General features: G+C 49.7%; 1 protein-coding gene across 6 annotated transcripts in view; it reads left to right on the top strand.

The window, feature by feature from the left end:
• The window catches only part of map2 (microtubule-associated protein 2), a 56,957-nt gene that overhangs the window by 15,999 nt on the left and 17,988 nt on the right, over positions 1 to 22,970 (top strand). For 3 of the 6 annotated variants that reach the window (XM_062457000.1, XM_062456999.1, XM_062456997.1), the window contains exons 1-6: positions 1,312 to 1,412; positions 7,217 to 7,360; positions 13,520 to 13,758; positions 19,026 to 19,130; positions 20,294 to 20,368; positions 21,813 to 22,034. In XM_062457000.1, coding sequence (XP_062312984.1) covers positions 13,551 to 13,758; positions 19,026 to 19,130; positions 20,294 to 20,368; positions 21,813 to 22,034 — 610 coding nt within the window. In that variant the 5' untranslated portion in view covers positions 1,312 to 1,412; positions 7,217 to 7,360; positions 13,520 to 13,550. Of the gene's footprint in view, positions 1 to 1,311; positions 1,413 to 7,216; positions 7,361 to 13,519; positions 13,759 to 16,381; positions 16,572 to 19,025; positions 19,131 to 20,293; positions 20,369 to 21,812; positions 22,035 to 22,970 lie in introns of those variants that run through there. The other 3 variants (XM_062456996.1, XM_062456998.1, XM_062457002.1) reach the window with 3 other exon arrangements.

Here is a 22,970-nt window from a genome sequence, read left to right as displayed (position 1 = left end):
TCTCTCTCTCTCTCTCTCTCTCTCTTTCTATTTTTTCCATCTGTCTGCCTCACACTCCCCCCCCCCATCTTTCTATCTGGTATCTACGCTCTGGACTTTCCAGTCGTCCGTGGTCACAGGAGACCAATTAGTCTGATCAGTTTGACTCGCTCGAGACCCACAGACAGCAGTGTGGAGCGTTACACTGGGCAGGAAGGGCATTCTGGCTTCGTAGGCATGTTTATTCAATATATCCAAACTTCTTATAAATGAATGTATGGTTTGAAAACACACCCTTTCGATTCTCCAAAGAGATTTTCGAAGGCTAATTGGGGAATCAAAATGGATCTGGGAATGATTTGAGGGAGATGAGGGTTGGGGATCTGGGGGATGAGGGTCGGCTTGGGTCTGGGGATGGTGGCTTGGGGCTGTGGGTTGGCTAGTGGCCTAGCAGGGATTGTCAAGGACCAGGGGCTGGGGCTGGGCCTGGGGCTAGGGCTAGGGGCTCTCGGACTAGGGGCTATGTCCACAGTGGGCAGTCATCTGATTGGGGCTTCAGAATGCCCCAGTTCATCCCTCAACCTGAGGTCAAAGCACTCACTCTGTTCCCCCTGTCACTATCCTGCTGTCTTCAAAGTCTGGTGTGTGTATGCATGTTTCAGATGACAGGACAGCCTCACGGTGTGTGTGTGGTTGCACGGTGTCAGGCACACAGCAAGCTGAATTTTTGTCTTTGGGGCCGTTGTCAGCCCTGACTGCAAATTAACAGTGAGGCAGGGTTATTATCCAGCATGGGGTGACACTTACATCCTCTTATTGGACACACACACACACAATCTCTCACACACACAGGAAACAAAGGCTTGATCTCCCGGCCCTTTATCCCTCACAGCACAAAGACACACATGCACACATGCGCACCTCAATATGACCCACACTCATGCATGCACACTTCAGGATGACACATCCACACATACATTCCCTCTTGTACTAAACCTTTTAGTTATGTTATTGATTTACCCCCAGAGCACAATCAGCCCCATCCTCTCGCTACTACATCCACCCTCATTCCCCTCCCTCCCTCCCTCCCTCCCTCCCTCCCTCCCTCCCCCTCTTCCTTCTTCCTCCTCCTTCCTCTTCGACTATACCTGATCTGAGCTGGCAGTTAGTTAACGCAGTGGTGTGTGTGCGTGTGTGTGTATGGGGACATCTGCCATAGAGGTTGTGTGAGGCAGGTAAAGTAAGCAACTGTCTGCTTCAATCTGACATCCGGTTTCCTCTCTCTCTCTCTCTCTCTCTCTCTCTCTCTCTCTCTCTCTCTCTCTCTTTGTATATCCCTGGCTATGTTTCTCTCCTCAGCTCTCCGATGAATTTGTTCTCCTTTGTGCGCTGAACTGAAAACCGTCCTTCTCTCTGCTGTCGTCTTTCACAAGGTAAGTGTTTCTTCCTGCCTCAGTCTCTATCCCCCCCCCCCCTCTATCCCCCCCCCCCCCCCCCCAGTGTCTGTGCACTGCTGCAAGTCTGCTGCGTCACTGTGCTCATTGCACTGACATAAAGGATCATCTTCCATGTAAAAACGGTGCTTTGGGAAACGGGCCCACACCACCTTCTCTCTTGCCATCTCCCTCTTTGTCTATCCGCCCTTTTTCTTTCCCATTCTCTGCCTGCTAATGACATGATGTCTGTGTTCGTGGAGTGATTGAAAGGGTGTGCTAGATTACTGTCCCCTAACTTGTGTGTTTGGAGCTGCGCATAGGTGGATATTATATTCTGTATGTGTGTATGTCTGTAACTGTGTGTGTGTGTGTGCGCGTGTGTGCACGTGTAGGTGCGTGTCTTGTGTCTGTGCTTGCTCAAGTGACAGGGAGGGATGGAGGATGTGACAATACAATTCTAGACACCATCCATCATCGTTTAGAGGACAGGATCTCAGGACCTACCAGGTGCACTCACACACACACACGCACAGAGTCACAGACATACACACACACACACACATGGGTAATGTCGGTCCACCCATTTGCAATGCTAATAACCTACTTTGTTCAAGGAGACCAAAATAGGATACCTTGGTTTTATTGGCCCAATCACATGAAAAGGTCAAATATTGTGTAGACATTTTTTGTTTCACTTTTACATTTAGTCATATAGCAGACGCTCTTATCCAGAGCGACTTACAGTAAGTACAGGGACATTCCCCCTGAAGCAAGTAGGGTGAAGTGCCTTGCCCAAGGACACAACGTCATTTTGCACGGCTGGGAATCGAACTGGCAACCTTCAGATTACTAGCCCGACTCCCTCACTGCTCAGCCATCTGACTCCCGTTGGTGTTTTCTACAGTGGCACTGTGCCTCCCTATCCTTGAACTGTCTGACTAATGAATGGTATTGATCAACTCTCTAGTTCACTTCTCCTGTCTCTGACTCTCTCTCTCGCTCTCTTTCCAACTCGGTCTTGCTCACTTTCTTTCTCCCCATGTTCACTTTCTATTTCTGGCTTTCAAGAGGGAAACCGGCAGTGACATCTCTCTACAGGTCTGATTGACCTTTTCCCATTCGTTTAGCTTGTGTCCTTCAGTAACCTTCCACTAGCTGAAGATAAGGCTGGGGCCAGGCTAATGTAGAGGCCAGGGCTGGCGCTAAATAGGGCCGGGGCTCGTCCACATCCATCAGGCCAGCTCTGCACAGGCAAGGGCCCCAGCTGGAGAGTCCAGGGCCAGCCTCCCACACTTGAAAACATGTTGTTTAAGAGGGGAGGAGTATGCGTGTGTGTGTGCTTCTTCTTTAGCTTCCTCAGAACCTTCAAGTAGATTTATTGTTTACCTCAAAGGCGAGGAGACTAAAAGCCTGTGGACAGTACTATAGTACCTTAGTATGGCAAAGCCATTGTGCACATTTTAGACACTAGACAGAGTTTGGAGCTGGAGAGAGAGAGAGAGAAAGAGAGAAAGATTGGAGCTGTAGAGATGCACACAGAGAGAGAGAAATAGAGAGAGATTGGAGCTGTAGAGATGCACAGAGATGCACAGAGAGAGAGAGAGAGAGAGAGAGAGAGAGGGAGGAGAGAGAGAGAGAGAGAGAGAGAGAGAGAGAGAGAGAGAGAGAGATTGAAGCTGTAGAGATGCACAGAGAGAGAGAGAGAGAGAGAGAGAGAGAGAGAGGGAGAGAGAGAGAGAGAGAGAGAGAGAGAGAGAGAGAGAGAGAGAGAGAGAGAGAGAGAGAGAGAGAGAGAGAGAGAGAGAGAGAGAGAGAGAGAGAGAGAGAGAGAGAGAGATTGAAGCTGTAGAGACGCAGAAAGCTGTTTCATTGTCAGACACTGCAGTAGCAGACAGAGCTATGATGCAATAGCCTGGACAGGGCCCCGTTGGCATCCCCTCTCGCTCGCCCTCTTTTCCTCTTTCTCTTTCGTTCCTTTCTCCGTCCTTCTTTCACTTGCTTTTCGCGCACCCCTTTATTGCTCTCTCCCTCTCTGTCTCTTAACTCTATCTCTTTGTACCTCAGGCTCCCAGCTACTCTCCCATCCTCTCCCATGTCCCTCCCTCCCTCCATCCCTCCCTCCCTCTCAAAGTGGAATAAACAGACCCGGGCAGAGGCTCCCAGCCACTCTCCCCTCTCATCCTCTCCCATGTCCCTACCTTGCCCTCCCTCCCTCCCTCCATCCCTCCCAAAGTGGAATAAACAGACCCGGGCAGACGTGGACGGTTTGCCTCCAGAGACGTCCTGCTCCTCCTGGTTAAAGTCGTCAGGATGAGAACCTACCGGACAGTTTGTTTTTTGTTTTCGAACAAAGTTGTGTTTCCTTGTCAGGGAACACGAGGACATGCTTGTCTCTTCTGATCTCCTGTCTGCTAAAACAACATCTCACACAGAGGGAGGGAGGCCGTCGGCTCTGTTGAGAAGGCTGTCTGTTGGGCTGTTAATGCGCCGGATCACAGTTTCACAAATCTGCTTCTCCTCTCAGACGTTTGGCCTTGAATGGCTGTACTGGCGGGTGATCTTATTTATGTAAGCCAGTTAATACCAGGGTGTGCTGTCACAGTAACACTGGGAATATTCTGGTGTGTGTGAGTGTGTGTGTGTCCTGGGTCATCACTTGTGTTTTCGTAGCTCTGTGCCTGACCTTTTGCAGTGGGAAGCAAAGTGCTGTTCTTCAGGAGAGACTTGGGAGGCTGAAAATGATTAATGATGGGGTATAAAGTAGAATAATGTTTTCACCTCACAGCTTAAGCTTTAACGATACAGATATTTCGGGTTCATACTCCTAAAGAAATACATAGCCCTCTGGGATATCCATTCTTAGATTATGAAAACTGAATTAATCTGTATTTGAAAAGGAAATATGCGCTTTGTGGACGAATCTAATGTGAGGGATTTTGGTATCTGATATTCACTGTGAGAAAAATCTGGGTTGCGTTGATAAAAGCCTACCTGAATACTGGTGCTGAATAGAGCTGTCACTTTTTATATCATGTGGTTTCGAGTGAATTTGGGCAACATGTTTGCAGTCATCCGAGCCCACTCTTTTTTGTCGTTCAAAGGCAGAGGAAGATCAATGTCTGTACTTCGTCCTCAGGGAGACAACGTCCCTCTTCTCTGCTGCATTGCACATTCATGAGCCCTCGCATATTCTCCGACAAAAACTGCAAGTTCATCGCAACCCTGCCGCCCGGCCCCTCTGTGACTGCATTAAACATGGCCTGACAGGTGGATGCTGGGACTGAAGTCCTGGGGGACATCAGCAAGCTGGAGGGAGCTGAGGCACTGGAGGGGGATGGGGGAATGGGGGTGGGGGGGGGGTGACTTGGGGATATGGTGGGTGGAGGATAGGGTGGGAGGTGTAGGAGAGGCTGGGATTGAGGGGGTGAGGGATGGACGGGTGCAGGGCTGAATTATGCATGAGCTCAAGGCGGTGACGGGACCTTCTCGTTGGGCGAAGGAAGCTGTGATACGCGTAAGCTCTGTCTCAACAGAGGCTGTTTGTAACTCTCCTCTACCCTCCAACTAAGCTTCACCGCCACCACTACTGAAGTCCCTCAGAGCAGACACGAGGCCCGGGGAGAGCTCTCTCTTCTGGGTATAGCAGAGGGGACTATGCCCTTGTCACGGAAGCAGAGTGAGTTGGAGGTGATGTGCTGGTTTGTAGGGGAAGGACAGGGCTCATGAAAGAAGCGATTCCCGCTGTCCCATGTCATCTCCTGACCTTGTGTGCTTCCATTACCTGTCACAGCAGCTGTCTCTGCACTCTCACCTCTGAATGAGGGACACCTTCGGAGTTGTGACGCACACAATGACCCTCGGCAGCCATAGCAATAAAGATACATAATTATCACCTACCAATTAGTAACTATTCATAATACCCACAGTCCGTAACTGATATGTTTTTCTTCTGTCAGTAAGTGCGTTGTTCATCAGGAGGCTGCGACGGGTGTTCACACAACAGTCTGAAAGAAGTCATCTTGGATAACGACGTGAACGCAAGCTAATGACGAGTGGAAAGCCATTCAGTGATTGAGCACATGTTTCTGGAGGCGTGTGAAGACGTCGCTGGAAGCACGAGTGTGATCCGGTCCCCTGCATCTGTGAGAACCGTAGCAGAGAGGGTAAGCTAGCAGTTCAGCGGGGTGCTCTCTCTGCACCATCTGCTCAGTCCTAGCTAGTGCTAGTGCTAGTGCTAGTGCTAGTGCTGGATGAGCAGCGTTAGCACTGGCTACGGTGAGACCTTTAACGCACATTGTGGATTCATTCGAAACTATTTTGTCCCTTGCCTAACCTATAAGCAGGCTAACTTCTAAAGAGTTCATTGAGACAAATGTAGCCATTGTGGTTCCAACATCCAAAGGTGGCAGTTTGCTTGCCTCTTTTCCATTCCTCTGACCCAGCCCATGCCCAGGCTGGTTGGTTAGTAGTGCTGGGAAAAGAGGAACATGTAGCTGCAGCACACTCCGATGATCACAGACATGGCAGAAATGTGGCAGAGGCAGCCACAGAACAGCCGTGTGGTTGGTCGAGATCTCTTCCAGACTTTGCATCTGTCGTCCATCTCCTGCCTCCTGACTCCTTTGAGGCCGGCAGAGGTACTTTTCTGACCACAAAAGACCTTGACTACATGGCCGTCGGCCGCCTCCCTTCATCTCTGCACAGCCTATAAGCAGGACTCCCGGCATGATTTGGGGACGGGCTGTGTAGGTCGAGGGACCTAACCATGACCTAACCATGACGTGCCATTTATCCTGGGAGCATACAGTACAGCACTGTGACATATGGAGCCTGCCTTGGTCATAAACTTCTTCCGCTTCCTTTGCTACCATATTATCTTCTTAGAGTGGAGCTCCAGGCCCCAACTCTCTCTCAGACAGGCCCCGATGGAAGGTCCCTGTGTTGGGGGAAGGAAGGAAGCCAAGGGAAGTGAGGCCTGGTTTTTAGAGGGCTCGTGAGGAAGTTCTGTGGTCTCCGGCCGGTTGAGAAGCAGCTATCTTCCCTAGGAGCTGGAAGGACCAGATATCTTTCCTATCTTCCAGGGAAGATAGCTGCACAACTAGAGTAGCATGCACTGCATAGCTGGTTTGGATTCAACTAGTGAGCTAGTGAAGAAGGTCGGTAGGGAATCAGTCTCACTGTAGTTGTGATAAGCATTGTCATTGAGGCCTTACATGGAATAACAGAGTGCTGCACAGTAACGATTAGGCCGCTTTGTTGAGAACAATAGTGGAGTGTTACTATGTCCTATCATGCAGACCTTTACGGCCAAAACAATAGATTACAATTCTTTGCGTATGCTGTATTGCACTACAAAGCAGTGGATAATTGGATTATACAGTGTTTATACTCTGAGGGTTTGTAAACATAATGTGTTTTTGACAGTGTCAGATACTCGTACTGCACAGTCTTTCCTCATGTTTTCTCATTGATCGCCATGGCCATCTGCTCGCGTCGGCTTTTGCGTCACCTCTGTTATTTGACCTCAAGCTAACACTGTGGTACTTCCTACTCACTGTCGGCGACAAAACCTGGAAACACACATGCAGGAAGTGTCCTCGGAAGACTTTTCCAGCTCTTAATTCTCCCATCCTTCTGCCATTCCTCCACTGGCAGCAAGGCAGTCAGCCATATCAACAGCGACCGGCGACCAAGCCCAAGTGTGCTCTCATGTCCTGGCCGGGGACACGGGCAGAAGCCTTATCTGTTTTTTTGTACCATGACCCTCTGTCTCCTGTCTCAAAACCTTTCTCTCTCTGCAGGTGTGACTAAGCGTCTGTCCCCGGACTTGCCGTCTCTCCCTGACCAACCTTGGTTCTGTGTCCAGCGTCTGATCTCGACACCCTCAAGTCGTCTACCTGCACCAACCTCGACTGGCCACCGGGAGTCCCACGCCACCTTACCAGGTAAACACCAGCGGAGCTCTGCCATTTCAGAAAGCAACAGGTAGAGAGAGGGGAAGAGAGAGAGAGAGAGCGAAAGAGACGTAGCCTTCCTGGGCGAGATGTTGGTGCGCGCGAGAGTGTGCGTGAGGTGAGTGGGTGGCTGTTTGTGTGTGGAAGTGTCTATAGCTCTCATTCTGCTTGGAGCTGAAAGCCATGAGTAGGCAGTGTGGGTGGGAAAGAACTCCTCGAGGGAAAATGAGTGTGACGCACACCATCCAAACCCAAACAAAACAAAGGCCGCCATGCACTCGCACATTGTCTTTATTGGCTTCTACAGAGACTTGCTTTCACTCAGAACATCTCCTTTTATCCTTTTATGTAGTATTGTGTGTGTGTGTGTGTGTGTGTGTGGGGGGGGGGATGTTTGTGTGCGTATGCATGTGTGTGTGTGTGTGTCTGGTCAGTAATTGAACATCTGGGCTAATGGGATAATAGACAGATCATTGTGTAGGGTTGTTTCCTTCCGTGCAAAGTTGAGTGTGCCTGTGAGTGCTTGAAAGAGTGAGTAGTGTAGTGTACTGTTGTGCAGACCCAAATGAGCCCCAGTTGAATCCATGAGTGCACTAAGTCTGACATTGAGACAGAGGCTCTGTGGATCATATTTTTTCCCAAAAGACACCTTGACCTAGTTTACTATTCCACAGGAAAGAGGGTCAGTGTCCTTTGCTGCTCAGGAGGAAGTCGCTTGCCACCTTTTACCTTGACATACATTCACATCCAGGATACCTACTGGGTGTCATAAGTGAAAGACTGTCACTGTGTGGCCATCATGCTGTCCACTATCATAGACCACACACACACGCACACACAGTTTTGGCATGGCCTCCTCTGCTCCCTCCCTGTGCTCCCTGTCTCCCGCAGTGAGCCAGAGCCCTGCAATGCAGCAGAGTGAGTCACACACACACACACACACACACACATACACTCACACACACACGCAAACCCACACGCGCACATGCACCCTCTGAGATAGACAGGCTTAAGGAGGAGAAGAGGAGGAGGAGGATTGGTGGGCTTGGTTGGAAGAATGGAACCGGAGGAGGGAGAGGATAAGAGAAAGGAAATGGAGAGGGATGGAGAAAGGGACTGGAGGTGGTGTGAGTGGGTGGCAGAATCGGAGGAGGGAGATGAGGAGGATGAAGAGACTGAAGCGAGGGAAGAAGTTGGAGGATGGCGCCGAGAGAGAACCTGGGTTCTACCTCGCTTATTAGCTTGACTTGACAATTGCTGCATTTTCACTTAAGATAATTGCCACACTGCAGGATATCAGCCATACTGTATCTTCTGCCTAAGCTCTGTTCAGAGGAACCACTCTGGTTGTTAGTAGGTGTAAAAGACATCTTAAAGGGCCGTGCACTTTTCTGGGCCTCGCTTCAGCTAGCAACCAGTCCAGACCCCCTCCCTCCCCCCCTCCACCACCACCACCCACCCACTTAGAACTATATATATTCTCAGTTATATATTCAAGTCAAACTTGTTACCCTCTCACACACTCTTTCTCCAGACAGCTTGGCACAGGGGGAGCAGACAGAGTGCTTAAACTGCACCTGCCTCTCCCTGAGGGGTGTGTGGCGAGGAGGGCAAGTCATTTTGGGTGTTAGTTTCCCACAAAAACAGGACTCTCTCCTCAGCCGAGCATTCTGGGATGAGAGCGGGTGAGGGTTGTCATCCCCAGCCAGCCTGATTCTCATCTTCTTCACCACTGACGTAACTGCTTCTCCTTTTTTTGGGTTTGGGATTTTCTAGCATATGCAGCGCATTCATCATCTTGATGTTTCCCCCCTGTTTCTTTGTGCAGCAGGTTTGATCGTGGAAGGTTGGCTTTGTTTTAAAAGAGCTCAGAGGGGCTTGGGAAGCCATATTTAGAGCAGAGGCTGTGTCCTGGTTTCCTCTGTGAAGAAGAAGCAACCTTGTAAAGGGTATATCTCGTCTGAACCAGCCTGGTCTAAACCAACTGATAATCTGCCACCCTACATTACTGAGACCTCTATTAAACAAACAACTCCTCTCTTGTCCCCTTAGGATTATCTCTCACTCTCTCCCTCTCCCTGTGGATCTCTCTCTCTCTCTCTCTCTCTCCCTTTTTTCCCTGTATCTCTCTTTCTGTATTTCTTTTCAATCCCAATCTCTATCACTCTCCATCCCTGTCAATCTCACTCTCTCTTTCTCTCTCTCTCTCTCCTCTTTCTTTTTTTCTCCCTTCCTTTCTCTCTTTCTCTCTCTCTCTCTCTCTCTCTCTCTCTCTCGTTCTCTCTTCCTCTGTTAAACAGATTGTTGTCCAGGAGTGGTTGCCATATTTAGCTCAGCTCTCCTTATACAGTAACACCATTGGCGGCCGCAGCCAGTAGGCAGGCAGGCCAACACCTGGGACATAGAATGAACAACCCAATTTCCAACCCACTATTACCCAGACAGAAAGAGAGAGGGAGACTGAGAGAGTGAGAGAGAGGGAGACTGAGTGAGTGAGGGAGGGAGAGAGAGAGAGAGAGAGAGAGAGAGAGAGAGGGAGAGAGAGAGAGAGAGGGGGGGGGGGAGAGAGAGCGAGGGATAGTCATATTCCTTATTGAATCTCCAGGGTGCCACAGCCCCTTATTCCATTCCGGTACACATACAGACCCCCCCCCCCCCCCCCCCCTTTCGCACACACACACACACACACACACACACACACACACTCTCTACTTTGATGGTAGGCACTACTGAGAGTGCTCAGAGGGAGACGTCTCCCCCCCCCCGCTGTACCAGTGTGTGGAGTGTAACCCAACATGGCAGCTATCAGCTCCCAGCCAGAACTCTCCACGCACTCCAGCCCAATATGGGACTCCAGTGCCCTGTTATCTAATGAAACCAAGAGCAGAGTCAGTGGCTAGGGACAGCATGTTGTCGTTTGGTTTGTGTAGATTGGAAGGCGGCTTGGTTTTGAAGTTGCAGAACTATAATTGACTTGATTAGATAGGCACTCACTGTTTCTCTGATGTCCAGTAAGATATTATTCATCTTCTAGGTAATAGAGATGCCATTGTTGAAGGGTATTTGTGCAGGGTGGGTGGCGGGTGGGCGGCTGAATGGGGAGGGAGGGTGTTCTTTCCTGGTTCCTCCTGTGCAATTATCATATTTCCCTCTCAGATAACTTCCTGAACTATGTTGCCATGCCAACAGCCTTTAATTCTCCTTCCACAGCGCTCGGTGGTAGAGCACGTCACAGCAACATTGTGTTGACGATGACACTCTCGTTTAGTTCCATGATAAAACACATACTAGCCAGCTCTCCTATCCAGACCAGAGCTCTTACTCCGCTGTGGGACAGGACGGGGCTTGTCGCTTGACGGGGCACATGCCCCTGGCACAGCCTGTCTGCAGATCAAGACCAACCATCAGACTGGCACTGTGCCATCGGCTCTGGGCCAACAGCAGCTCACCTGCTGCCTCACTGGCCACGACTCACTCTCCATCCTCCCTTCCTCTATTCATTCATGCTGGGGAGTCACTGGTCTCATCTTAACAGGGGTTGGTCTAATCTGGCTTTCCCACAGCGTATGACTTTCATCAATCAGATCACATCAGATCAGCTATGCCTCTAAGTAAAGGAGAAGGATGGAGGAAGATAATGCTCCAACCACCCATCCCAGCCTTAACCCTAGTATAGTATAGTATGGTATAGTATGGTATGGTATGGACAACGTGCTCTATCCCCTGTCTCATGGACTTCCACCCCACATCTTCTGTCTTTAGCCCTGCCTCAGACACCTCTGACTGGCTAACAGGTGGGGATGGTCTGGATGTGTCTGGAAGTCTGCCACTGTGCTCAAAGTCACCTTGAGTGCAGACAGAGAGGGACGTAGGGAGTCCGAGAAATGGTCTAGTCTCTGTTTTACTGCTTGTTTAATATCAGAAGTGCTTGTCTGGAGGCTTGAGTTACAACAGCCGGGTTGTTTTTGAAGGGGCCCAGGTTGCCACAACAAAGACACAGAGATTTACGGTCTGGATAAGGACAGGGAGACAAAGAGAGGGACTAGTTCTGATGTTCCTAGTGATGCGCTTCGCTCAGAAACTCAACGCGACATAGCAGTGGAGAGACGCTCATCAAGGTGTTCTTAATAGGCATAAGTCAGATATATCCAATTAGCAAATGTCAAATATCCATCTACTATTTCCATAAAGTATGGAATCCATTAAGAATCAAATTTATGATTGAGGTGCGGTTATATCAGGTTTATTACTGTCCAGAAATAATATTAATTGTACAGATTTTACTAAATTTTGTTCTATGTTATTCTATTTAACTCTAGTCTGTTCTATAAACAGATAGAGATTTAGCTGTACTGTGTAGGTCTGAGGCATACAGATTGTGGCTGGCTTGAAGCATCATACAGCAGCAGAGTATCAGTCTACATGGTCCCTTACTAAGCTCTTTGCCACCTGATTTTGCGTGGAGTAAATCCCGGCCTCTGTGGACTGCAGAGGGAGGTGACAAATGGCCTCTCCACACATTCAATTATGCAGTGCAGTCGACATGGAAAAAGCGCAAAGTACCGTTAGCTACCGCCCTTCTGAAAAAGTATAAATTCCCCTCAAGAGCGTACTCCATCTCTCCTTGCTCCTTCTCTCTCTTGCTCTCTCTCCGCCCTGCACTTGACTTCTGCTTTTCCTTCCTAAGTTTAAACATCTCTCTCTCTCTCTCTCTCTCTCTCTCTCTCTCTCTCTCTCTCTCTCTCTCTCTCTCTCTCTCTCTCTCTCTCTCTCTCTCTCTCTCTTTCTCTCTCTCTTTCGGTCTAGCCCCTTTTCTCACACTTTTCTCATAGTGTGGCTTTCATTAGTTAGCATTAGCAACCATCCCCTCCCTCCCTCCGTCCCTCCGTCTCTGCACCCTCCATCTTCAGAGGGAAGGCAGAGAGCCGGGCTGTCTGTGCAGCTCCAGGCAGATGATGGCTGGATCGATATCCGCGGGGTTGCTTCTCATTTGATCTCTTCCCCGCGGCGTCCTGGTCAATCCGAGCCTGGGCAGGGCCGGCTGAGAACGCTGTGACCCCGGTGAGGGAGCTCACGCTGGCTACGGCGCTACACAGCCCCGCCCACATTCCCACGCGGCTCTCACGCTCGCCTCCCTGTAGACCGGAGCCGCGCGGAACACGGCAACCCCACTGCACACGCCCAGAACCGGAGGAGGGGCACGGGGCTTTTCCCGTTCGTATTCAGGCTTTTGAGGACAATTTGACGTTTTAGAAAAGCCACGGAGACCGCGAAGGTTAGTTAAGAGCTGTTACATTTCTAGATGCACTTGACCTTGGTATCAATCATTGGATGGAAACCGTCCACCCTCATGGTTGACCCTTGAACTTTGACTCCCGGTGTCACTTTTTGACGATTACATTTGTGTGTCGCTGCTCCCAGCTGTGTGTGGTTCACTGCCTCACTGTGTGTGCAGCACAGCACAGAGCACAGCAGAGCCCACAAGTCAGAAAGAAGTATCAATGGCTGTGTGATAGCTGGTGTATGAAATTGAACCTGTAGGAGGTGGACAGGCTGCCATGTTTTATGATCCAAACCAGCGGAGAGTGGGACTCGCAGGATTAGGCCGTACCACCTCTCCATCCCACCTCTAGGCGTTATTGTGTGTGCATGTTTGTGTTTGTGTGTGTGTGTGGAGTAACATCTCCAGCCAGTTTTAAGCCAAGGTTAATAGACTCTCAGTTCATTTCATGTGGAATGGAATCCTGGCCTTGTCTGTATAGTGATCCTGATTCCCATCACACTCCCTTGATTCAATTAAAACACACACCCTTACACACACACACACACACACACACACACACACACACACACACACACACACACACACACACACACCCTCTTTCACACACAGACCCAGAGCTGGATAAAAGAGAACCGCAAATGCCTTGTCCAATGACATGTGACTTCTAACAAAGAAATCAATAAGACTTTATCCAGCTGCTGCTTGGGCTCCTCTATAAGCCAAGGATATATCACACACACACACACACACACACACACACACACACACACACACACACACACACACACACACACACACACACACACACACACACACACATGGACAGTAAGCCCTCACCTTTGTTCTTTTTCTTCCTGCTCTCGCAGCCATAAGGAGAGACCCCGCCCCTGCATCACCATGGCAGACGGCCGGCAGCCCGAGGACAGCGCCCCCCAGTGGGAGCCATCGGGAGCCCAGGGCCCCGCCCCGCCCGCGGCCCACGGGGCCAACGGCTACTCTTCCTCCTACCGGGGCTGCCAGTCTGGGGGGGGCGTGGCCCCCTACTCCTCGGCCAGAGAGAATGGCTTCAATGGGGACCTGTCAGGAGATCATGCTGTGACTGCAGGTAGGGAGACCAGACAGTGGAGGAGTCTCTTACACCTAGATGGCTCTCCACATCTGCCTCATCAATATAGCAACATCATATCCAAATCAAGATTTATTCGATGGATAGGGTTTGGTGGCTTCTTTTTGTTGGTCTGTCACACAAACATATACATTCATGTGTAAGACAGTGAAATCCAAGGAACATTGGTTGTGTGTGTGGTTGTCGGCCTCTATTCTCGAGTGTGTGAGCCTGTGTGCTGGTGTGTTTGTACAGTAGGAGTGTGCTGTTAGCAGTCCCCACCTCTCAGTGTGTGGGAGGAAGAGAGAGGAGCCCTCGCTAGATCACACACCATTATTACTGTGGTAATTAAGGGTGAAAATCCCTCTCCTTCCCCAGAGCAAGGCTCACTGTTGCCGCTCTGAATGCCTTGTTACCATGGCAGAAGCTACCGTACAATTTACTTTGCCAGGTCTTTTGTTTGACATTTGACATCCCCACAATCTCTCCTTTTCTCCCCCCCCCCCCTCTCCCCCTTGTCTCTCTCTCCTGCTTCTACATTTCTATTTTCTGCTGACGCAGAGCTAACTCTGCCGGCTGCCTCGCTCCGTAGCCTGTAAGTACAGAGAGCCATTTAACATTACTGACAAGAGTCACATTAACCTCCAGTCCCCCTATTCCAACTCCAGATGCTTCTACCACTGCAGATGTCAGCTCTATTCTTCACATGGACAGCCCTGGTTATCCACTCTATGAGATTGACTGAGCAGAAAGAGCACCATTAAAAACCAGCCCATCAATACCATGGGACTGGGAGAGAGCTGTTGAGGAACTCAAACTAGATATTTATTTGGCCCTCTCACACCATGGACTTTTCTCCTGGATAATTATCCAGTAGCAGCCTCTTTGAGATACATTCCCAAATAAACCATGAGAAACTGTCTGTATGCCTAAAACATCTGGCATCCAATACGCCGTCGGTTCTGAAATGGATTGTTCCAAACAATGAACTTCAAACAGCTTGGCAGAACATTAGGGAACTGTCACAATGTCTACGGATGTTACCTTTTCACGGCATCTGCCAAAGCTGAGCAGTGGGAGAGAGCCATCACTAAGTGAGTGGGGTCACTGGAGGCATTAACACGAGCACCATCCGGTGTTTGGTAAATGCCAAGCTCTGACCCTGTAACGATTGTGCGCGTTCAGGACGGTGTTGAGCGACGCTCCTCTTTGGATGCACGCATCAGATTCTTTGCCTCGAGATCTCGGAGCTTACGCAACGCTTCTCCGTGCAACGTTAGCGAGCGGGATGCTGTTCGGACCGTGTCAGCGAGTGACGAGGGAGACACTCTGCTCATTAGCAGCATGCCTGATGTTGCTCAAATGTCTGGAGGGTTCCCTTGCGATCACGCAGGTTCCACTGTCAGCAGTTTCATCGGGGATAAGAACCCGTTAAGCGTTCAACTAATGTTCACCATTAGTTGCCATGGCAACCCTCTGGCCCATGTAAGCCTTGAGCATCAACGGCACCGGGAAGAGCATCTAGGATCCTCAAACGGGCTGCTTCTGTCTCCCAGGAACCTGACTGAGACGACCCTTGGGGGGGGGGGGGGGGGGGGTATGGTTTGGAGGTGGGGAGGTGGGGAGGGGCTCTTCCCTGGCTGGGTCCCTCTGCTACTCTGTGTTTTCTGGGGCCAGGGCGGGGCATGTGGCAGGGAGGCTGATGCTGGCACTCTCCCACTCCTGGCTAGTCACGCTTCGACTCTGGAAAACCCTCCAGATGCCCAAGAGCCACTGAAGCAGGAAATTGGCTCCTTGACATTCCTTTGAAAGAAGTTGAAAAAGTCGGCCAGCCATAGACCAGCACAACCAGAGAGAGAGAGAGAGAGAGACAGATGGAAAGACAGAAAGATGGAAATGGAGAGAAAGAAAGACAAAGAGAGATATGGAGATGGAGCGAAAGAGAAAGTGAGAGAGAAAGTGAGAGAGGAGGGGACAGAAAGAGAGAGTTATAGGGAGAGAGAGAGTCAGTACAGCAGTACATGTAAATAAGGGTGATTGTATTGAACGGTGCATGTCCTTGACCAGTGATTAGGAACTGGCCATGACATCAAGGAGTTTATTCACCGAGCCCAACATGTAAAGATTGATCACATTCATTAGAAAGGTTTCGTTGCCTGGGATAGTCCCAGTCTTAGCTGAATCATTTATTCCCTTTCCACATGGCATAACACTGTAGTGACAAACCTATTTGTATAATAAACATATTTACATAACCAACATTTTACTACCCACTGTATGAAAATCATGATGTCTATAGATTGTTTACAATCAAGAGGGTTGTAGAACAGTCAAACGTGAATTGGACACAGTCATACGTGAGGCAGGTGAGGAAGGGGGAGAGAGAGAAAGGGTCGGGGGAGAGAGACAGAGAAAATGAAGGGGAGTGGGGGTAAAGAACGGCATGCTGGGATACAAAATCAGATGGGGCCCAGACCACCCACCCATCCCAGGCAGGCGGGCTGTGCGTTGCTGTGGCAACAGCTCTGTTCACACATGGAGGAGTTTTGGCACTGGTACCAAGCTGCACCAATGGGCTCTGTCTCTCTCTCTCGCTCTCTCTCTCTCTCTCTCTCTCTCTCTCTCTCTCTCTCTCTCTCTCTCTCTCTCTTTGTGTGTCTCTCTCTCCTTCCGTCTCTGCCCTATCAGCCCCACTGTGTCGTGTTAGCTCGTTTGCCAGTCTGGCTCAGTCTGAGGTCTCAGACACAATCTCATAGGGAAATACTTCGCCTTAAGGCTACATTGTCTGTTCTCCGCCGGTCACACAGGCACAGGTAATACACGGATCTTGTCTCTGTGTGCGTGTGTGCCTGTTATGTGTGTGTAAATAGGCAAAGGAATAAGATAAACTGTGACTTGTACAATCCAGTATGTAAAGAGAAACTCTCAGTCATTCGAATGATTTATTGATGACACATGTGTCTGTCAGGCTAAGCTGAGACAGCAGGGATGAGAAGAATTCCTTTGTCATGGCTGTCAGTGGGCAGGACATTTTGTCATGTGGGCACCTGGAAAGTGCTTTCTTGATGAACCTAACAACCCCGCTGTTGATTTGGTGGGTGTTCACGAGGCAGTTTGGCAGATTGTGTATGGTTGTGTGGTGATGTCTGCGTTGGCAGGACGATGTGTGGTGGTGTGTATCTGCGTGGTGGTGTTTTTCATCTGATAGTGTTTGTTTCTGTTGTAATGTTCTGTGTTTTCTATCCGTGTGGTAGGGTGAATGGGTATACACATAACAGTATATATTGTAGCACTGTGTTGTAGAGGGGTGGTGTTTATCAGTGTTTTTCTAACAGTGTGGGGTAGAAGGGTGGGGTGTATCAGTATTTGTAGCTGTGTGTGTTACTGTAGAGTGGAGGCGTTTTTCTGTGTTTTTTAGCAGTGTGTGGTAGAGGGATAGTGTGTTTCTGGGTTTTGTAGCAGTGTGTGGTTGAGGGGTGGTGTGTTTCTGGGTTTTGTAGCGATGTGTGGTAGAGGGGTCGTGTGTTTCTGGGTGTTGTAGTGGTGTGCCAGCGAGACAGGAGCTCATCATTATGCTGGCCACGTTCATGCCAGACATGTCTAGGAGGAGGGGCTGCTGGCTGGGGATGAATCTAGGGATGAGGTGGTGGTGGGGTTGAGCCTGGGGTGGAGAAAACACAGTGGATTTTGATGGGTGTGTGGATGGGGGACAGGAAGAGTGATTCTGGCTAGGGACCATGTTCTGTCCAAGACGTCCTGGATGGTGGAGAAGTGGGAAGCTGGACTGGGTGCTTGATCTGGGTCAGCATGACAATGATCAGAGGATGAAGAGGACTGGTCATCATTTTTCTCTGTCCCTCTTCCCATCTGTCTCTCTCTCTCTCTCTCTCTCTCTCTCTCTCTCTCTCTCTCTCTCTCTCTCTCTCTCTCTCTCTCTCTCTCTCTCTCTCTCTCTCTCTCTCTCTCTCTCTCTCTCTCTCTCTCTCTTCTCCTCCTCTCGTTTCATTTTCCTCTCTCTTGCTCTCGTTCTCTCTCTCTCTTTTTCTTTGTCACCATTTCTCTCTTTCTTCCCCTTCCCCCTTGCTCTCACTCTTTCAACACATCCATCTCCGTTTTGCTGGTTGACTCAGCCTACTAGTACAGTACATTTAGAGCAGCAGGTGGTATGTGGAAAAATTTGTTCTGGAGACTGATTTTTACAGTAAGATGCTGGGTTCAGAGAATGACTGGAATCTTTATACAGAAGCTGGTGTTGATGCCTTCTGGTATATACTAAATAGTTTTCCGATATTTAGGTTCAAGCTAATATTATTGATATGGCTGAGGAGATACCTTCCTTGGTATTATAGGCAACTATTTACTTAGCATCTTATAATATGTTACACATGCCCTATGAATGTGAAACGCTCCCCGTTCTGTCAAAATGGAGCTCTGTAGAAATGCTGGAATGTGTGGGTGAGTCGGCCCTGAGTGTTCCAGCAATTTGAGGTGTACTTGTATGTGTGTGTGTGTGTGTGTGCGTGTGGGTGGCAGTCTGGTGGGTGCTTGGTTGACAATGTTCCTGAAACAGCTCCATAAAATAAAAAACATTGTATTTCCAGCCAGATAATCCCACGTAGAAACACTGTTACCATGCAGCTAAAAGAGAAAAAACACTCAATACAAAACTTTATTTAAACTCATACAACACCAAATCTGAACGCAAAAATCCTTACACACTGAACAAAAACATAAACATCGAAGGTTTTGATCCAGTGTTTCTTAAACGGACATTTACAGCAAGATCCCAGACAGTGAAGGTTGTTAAAAAAATCTCAGTTTGTTTTTAACTGAGTCATAACTAGATCCATAGTCTGCGGGGTTGAGGATGTCCTGGGGAGACGCCACGTCTTCGAGGAGTGGATCAGGCCAGCGTCCTCCCCTGTTGTTAACTCAGTGGAACCAACCAATCACCCAGCTCTAATTGGCCACTCTGACTCCTGTCTTCCTGAAACTGTGTTTCCATGGTAATGCCTGCAGTTAAAATGTTGCCAATTCTCCAAACAGAACGACAGTTTAAGTGTGCTGTAGTGCTCTCAACGCACCCCGTCAGCTCCAGGGTTTTGGTTGCAAACCACAGTAAAAAAAAAAGAATGATGGAATCTGGACATTTAAAATCAAGAACTGACTGCTGGCTAAGTACTATACAGTGGCGAGTCTAGTAGTTTATTATGGTTTCGGTTGACAATAAATCAGTGTTGTGAATGTTGTGCCTGTGTGTGTTTTAGAGCAAGTGTCTGCACGGATAGTGCAGGAGGTGACAGCGGAGGCTGTGGCCGTTCTTAAGGGGGAACAGGAGCCTCAGGCGGATACAGCCAAGAGACTGCCCTCAGGTAACCTCCCTCGCACCAGTCTCACTCCATATCCTGTCAGGTAGGCTCTGCCTCCCGTACGCTTTTAGGTACCTCAACCTCAACATGCTATTTGGTAGGCTCAAACTCAACCATAAGTAGACACACCACACCCTCACCCTCCAAAAAGTAGTTCCATGTTACAATCAGAAGAACTGAAATGTAACGTCCGTCAGATCGAATTGATATGCATTTGTACCTTTCCAAATGACCTCAACCTCAACATGCTATTTGGTAGGTTCAACCTCAACCATAAGTAAGACACACCACCATCCCCCTCCAAAAAGAAGTACAATCTTAACATCAGAAGAACTTAAACCTAACTTCTGCCAGACCAGTTTGACATGATTTACATGTCATACCGCTGTTGCTCACTTTCACTGAATGAGAAACATGTTGATTATTGTTTACATGAACTGACCAACTTAGTTGACTGACAGCTTTCAGATGACAGACTTACAGTAGTATGGCTTCTACTGTGAACCACATGTGAAAGGGTCAGACTTGTGTGACAACTTTTTTCTCCAGAGGATAGCTGTCACTTTGAGCTGAACAGCCCTGCTCTGCTGTTGGCTGCTCCACAGACTGGCCCAGCAGATCCAACCTGACAGCTGTCCTGTTCTTTCCTGTCCCAAAATGTCCTGTCCTGTCCTCTTCTCCGCTCCGCTCTGCTCTCCTCCTCTCCTCTCCTCTCCTCTCCTCCTCTCCTCCTCTCCTCTCCTCTCCTCTACTCTCCTCTTCTCTCCACAGTTCATTATATTTAACAGAGAATCCCCATTGGAGGCTTTAGTCAGCAGAAACAGACCATTATTGTATTCACATCTCAGATGTTCATAGGGCTGTCAGATGGGCTCCAAGAATGAACCCAAGATCAACACTCTCCTTGGGCTCAACTCTTTACACCCTTGAAAACAGACACACACACATAGACTCACACATTGTGACTAATGAATCATATCCCGGAGCAACAACTGTCCAATTTTTTCTGGCTGCACGGAATTCAAAGACCAGGCATTTTGTAGCATGAGAAAGCGTGATACCAGGTTGAACAAACTCACACACACACACACACACACACAGACACTTTCTGAGGACGCGAATAACGTAAATCCCATCCCTCTCATGTCTCCCCTGTGTGTCCGCAGTTGAAGAGACCACCAACCTGCCCCCCTCCCCTCCCCCCTCACCTGCCGCGGAGCACCTTGGACCGCTGGAGCGAGGTAAGGTCCTGGCTCACGGGAAAGAAGGGTGGGGGGGGTGAAAGAGAGAGAATATGTTTCTATGAGTGACCCACCCGCTTTCGACCCCTCGGAGGCCATCTCTCCCGGCCCCTTGAAGACATGTGTCCTGCAGGGAGCCTCACATGCAGACCCCTTGGGATATCCCACAACCCCTGGGGGAGGTACCCATCAGGGCCGAGAAACCAACCAGGAAGCCAAACTGTGTCTTAGGAATTCATCTATTTCTGTATGGACTGAACAGGGAGTCCTCTCCTTCCTTCTCCTCACCAGGACGGAGATGCTCTTCTCGTTATCATCCCTTCTCTCTCTCATCCCCCCCCCCCCATCCCTCCCCTCCAAACATGACACCCTCGCGTCTGGGAATGCCTGTGACCACCTCGCATGCCCTCCCCACTCGAGAGCCCCCCTCCCCGCATCTCTTCCTCTCCTCTTCTCCCTGCATCCCTCTATCTAACTTCCATACTCCCTGATCCTGCTGACACTATTTTGATAGGCAGCTAGCTGACCCTCCTAACCTTTGTTTCCACACTCTGTCTGTGTCCTTGTCTTTGTCCGTCCATCTTTAGTTCGGCATGTTGTTCTAGTCTGAGATCCATTGCTGCCTGTCTGTCTCTCTTCTTTGTGGGCCACTGTCTGGCCTGCCTGGCCTGTCTGGCCTGTCTGGTCTGGTCTTTGGCCACAAAGATTCAAGGGGCGGAGTCTGTCATACTCAGATTGGTGATAACCAACTTAAAATCCCTACGAATCCTCAGCTCCAAAAATCCCTCAAAATCTCACCTTTCAAATCCGTCAAAAATCCATGATCCCCTTGTAAATATGATAGGAGTCCGTTCAAGTTTCAAGTTTCAACGACTGTCAACAGCCAAGTGAGCACAAACACCAGTGTTGCAGGTTGCCAAAGCAACATCAAATGTCACAGATCTCCTCTCTGAGAATGGCCGACCCCAGACGTTGTCACTTTTGAGTTGCTCGTCACTGTCTGTGTCATTCTTTCGTTGCTTGTCTCTGTACCTCTTTCTATTTCACCCTTTGGTCTTTCTTTCTCTTTTGATCTTACTCAGTCTTTCCCCCTGCCCCTTTCTATCTCGCTCCTCAGCTCGCCCCCCTTCACCTCTGCCTCTCTGCCTCTCTGTCTCTCTCTCTCCCTCTTTTTCTTGCTCCCTCTACATCTCTCGACCCTTTCCCTCCCCCTCTCGTTTTTTTCTTTCCCTCTTTACATCCCTCCCTCCCTCCTTCCTTCCTTCCTTCCTCCCCTCCCTCCCTCCCTCCCTCCCTCCCTCCCTCCCTCCCCCTCTCCCTCCCTCCCCCTCTCGCTCTCTCTCTCTCCCTCTCTCCCTCCCCCTCCTTCCTCCTGTCTGTTCTGTTCCTCTGTGTCCGTGTCTCCAGACTTCCCTGCAGTTCTTCTCCTTGTGTGTGTTTGTAGATGTAGGGGATGAGGAGGAGGCTGGCCCTCTCCGCCGCTTCCAAAACTCTCGAGAGAGGTGCAAGTTCCTCGCCCCCTCCATCTCTGTGTCTGTGCCCGAGGATGACCCCTACCACTCCGACGAGGAGTACTATGATCACCCCTTGTTCAGCCCTGAGTGGACCCGCTCGGGCTCTCGTCCCTCAGGGGCTGGGCAGGCCGCTGCGTTTAGGCAGATCGAAGGTGAACCGCGCATGGTTCCTCTACACCGCTCTTCTTCTCCCCCCCCTCCCTCCCTCCCTCCTTCTATCTCTGCCCTCTGTTTTGATTCCCACTCTCTGTGATTTGACCCGACTACCTCCTTCCGTCCGTCCGTCCTCCCGTCTCTCCGTCTGACTGTCTGTGTGTCCTTAGCTCTCATGTTTGTTTGACGATCTATCAGTTTATGTTCTAGTGGATTTCCTTTCTCTCCACCAAGCCATTTGACCCCTAGTCAAGGTTGCCCCTCAATGCCTTCCGTTGCTCACCAGGATTGTGAGTTATACGATACACCGCCAATCGAAACCATAAGACGAGCGTCGTACTATTTGGTATCCTTGGGGAAGCTCTGAAACCAAAACAAAACCTCAATGTTGATCCAGAAGTTTGAACACGGCATACTGACACATGACGTGGGGTCCAAATGGCTTGTTTGACACAGAAGACTGTTGCATGACCCCGATGACCCCCATGGACACTTCCTCCTCCATGCCTGTCACCTCCCAGCTGTGTGCGTTTTGTCACCCGTCTCCACGACATGTCCATCCCTTCTCTCCTGTCATCATTACTCTCCCCAACGCGTCCCACCCACCCGTTCACGTTCACCGTGGCCAACAGGATGACTTTCAGCTCCACACACACACACACACACACACACACACACACACACACACGTACACGCGCACTCACGATATTTTACATTTAGCTCTGAGGCTGCAGCCCTCCTCCGGTTCTCACTCCTCTTTCAACTCTCTGCTCTAAGCTGGATTTCTCCATTTGCTTTTAGCAGTCAGCATGATAACCTCATGTACTCTAGCAGCCGAGGCACCTGTCAAGTCAAGGTAGCACACAGTCAACCAAAGAGCACACTACCGAACAGAGCAGCTGATGGGTTAAGAGGTCGAGGGAGAATGATGTTTG

This window comes from Osmerus eperlanus, chromosome 3, assembly GCF_963692335.1.
Source record: "Osmerus eperlanus chromosome 3, fOsmEpe2.1, whole genome shotgun sequence".
NCBI lineage: Eukaryota > Metazoa > Chordata > Actinopteri > Osmeriformes > Osmeridae > Osmerus > Osmerus eperlanus.
Note: the sequence above shows the minus strand (reverse complement) of the source record. Positions and strands in the feature narration are given on the sequence as shown.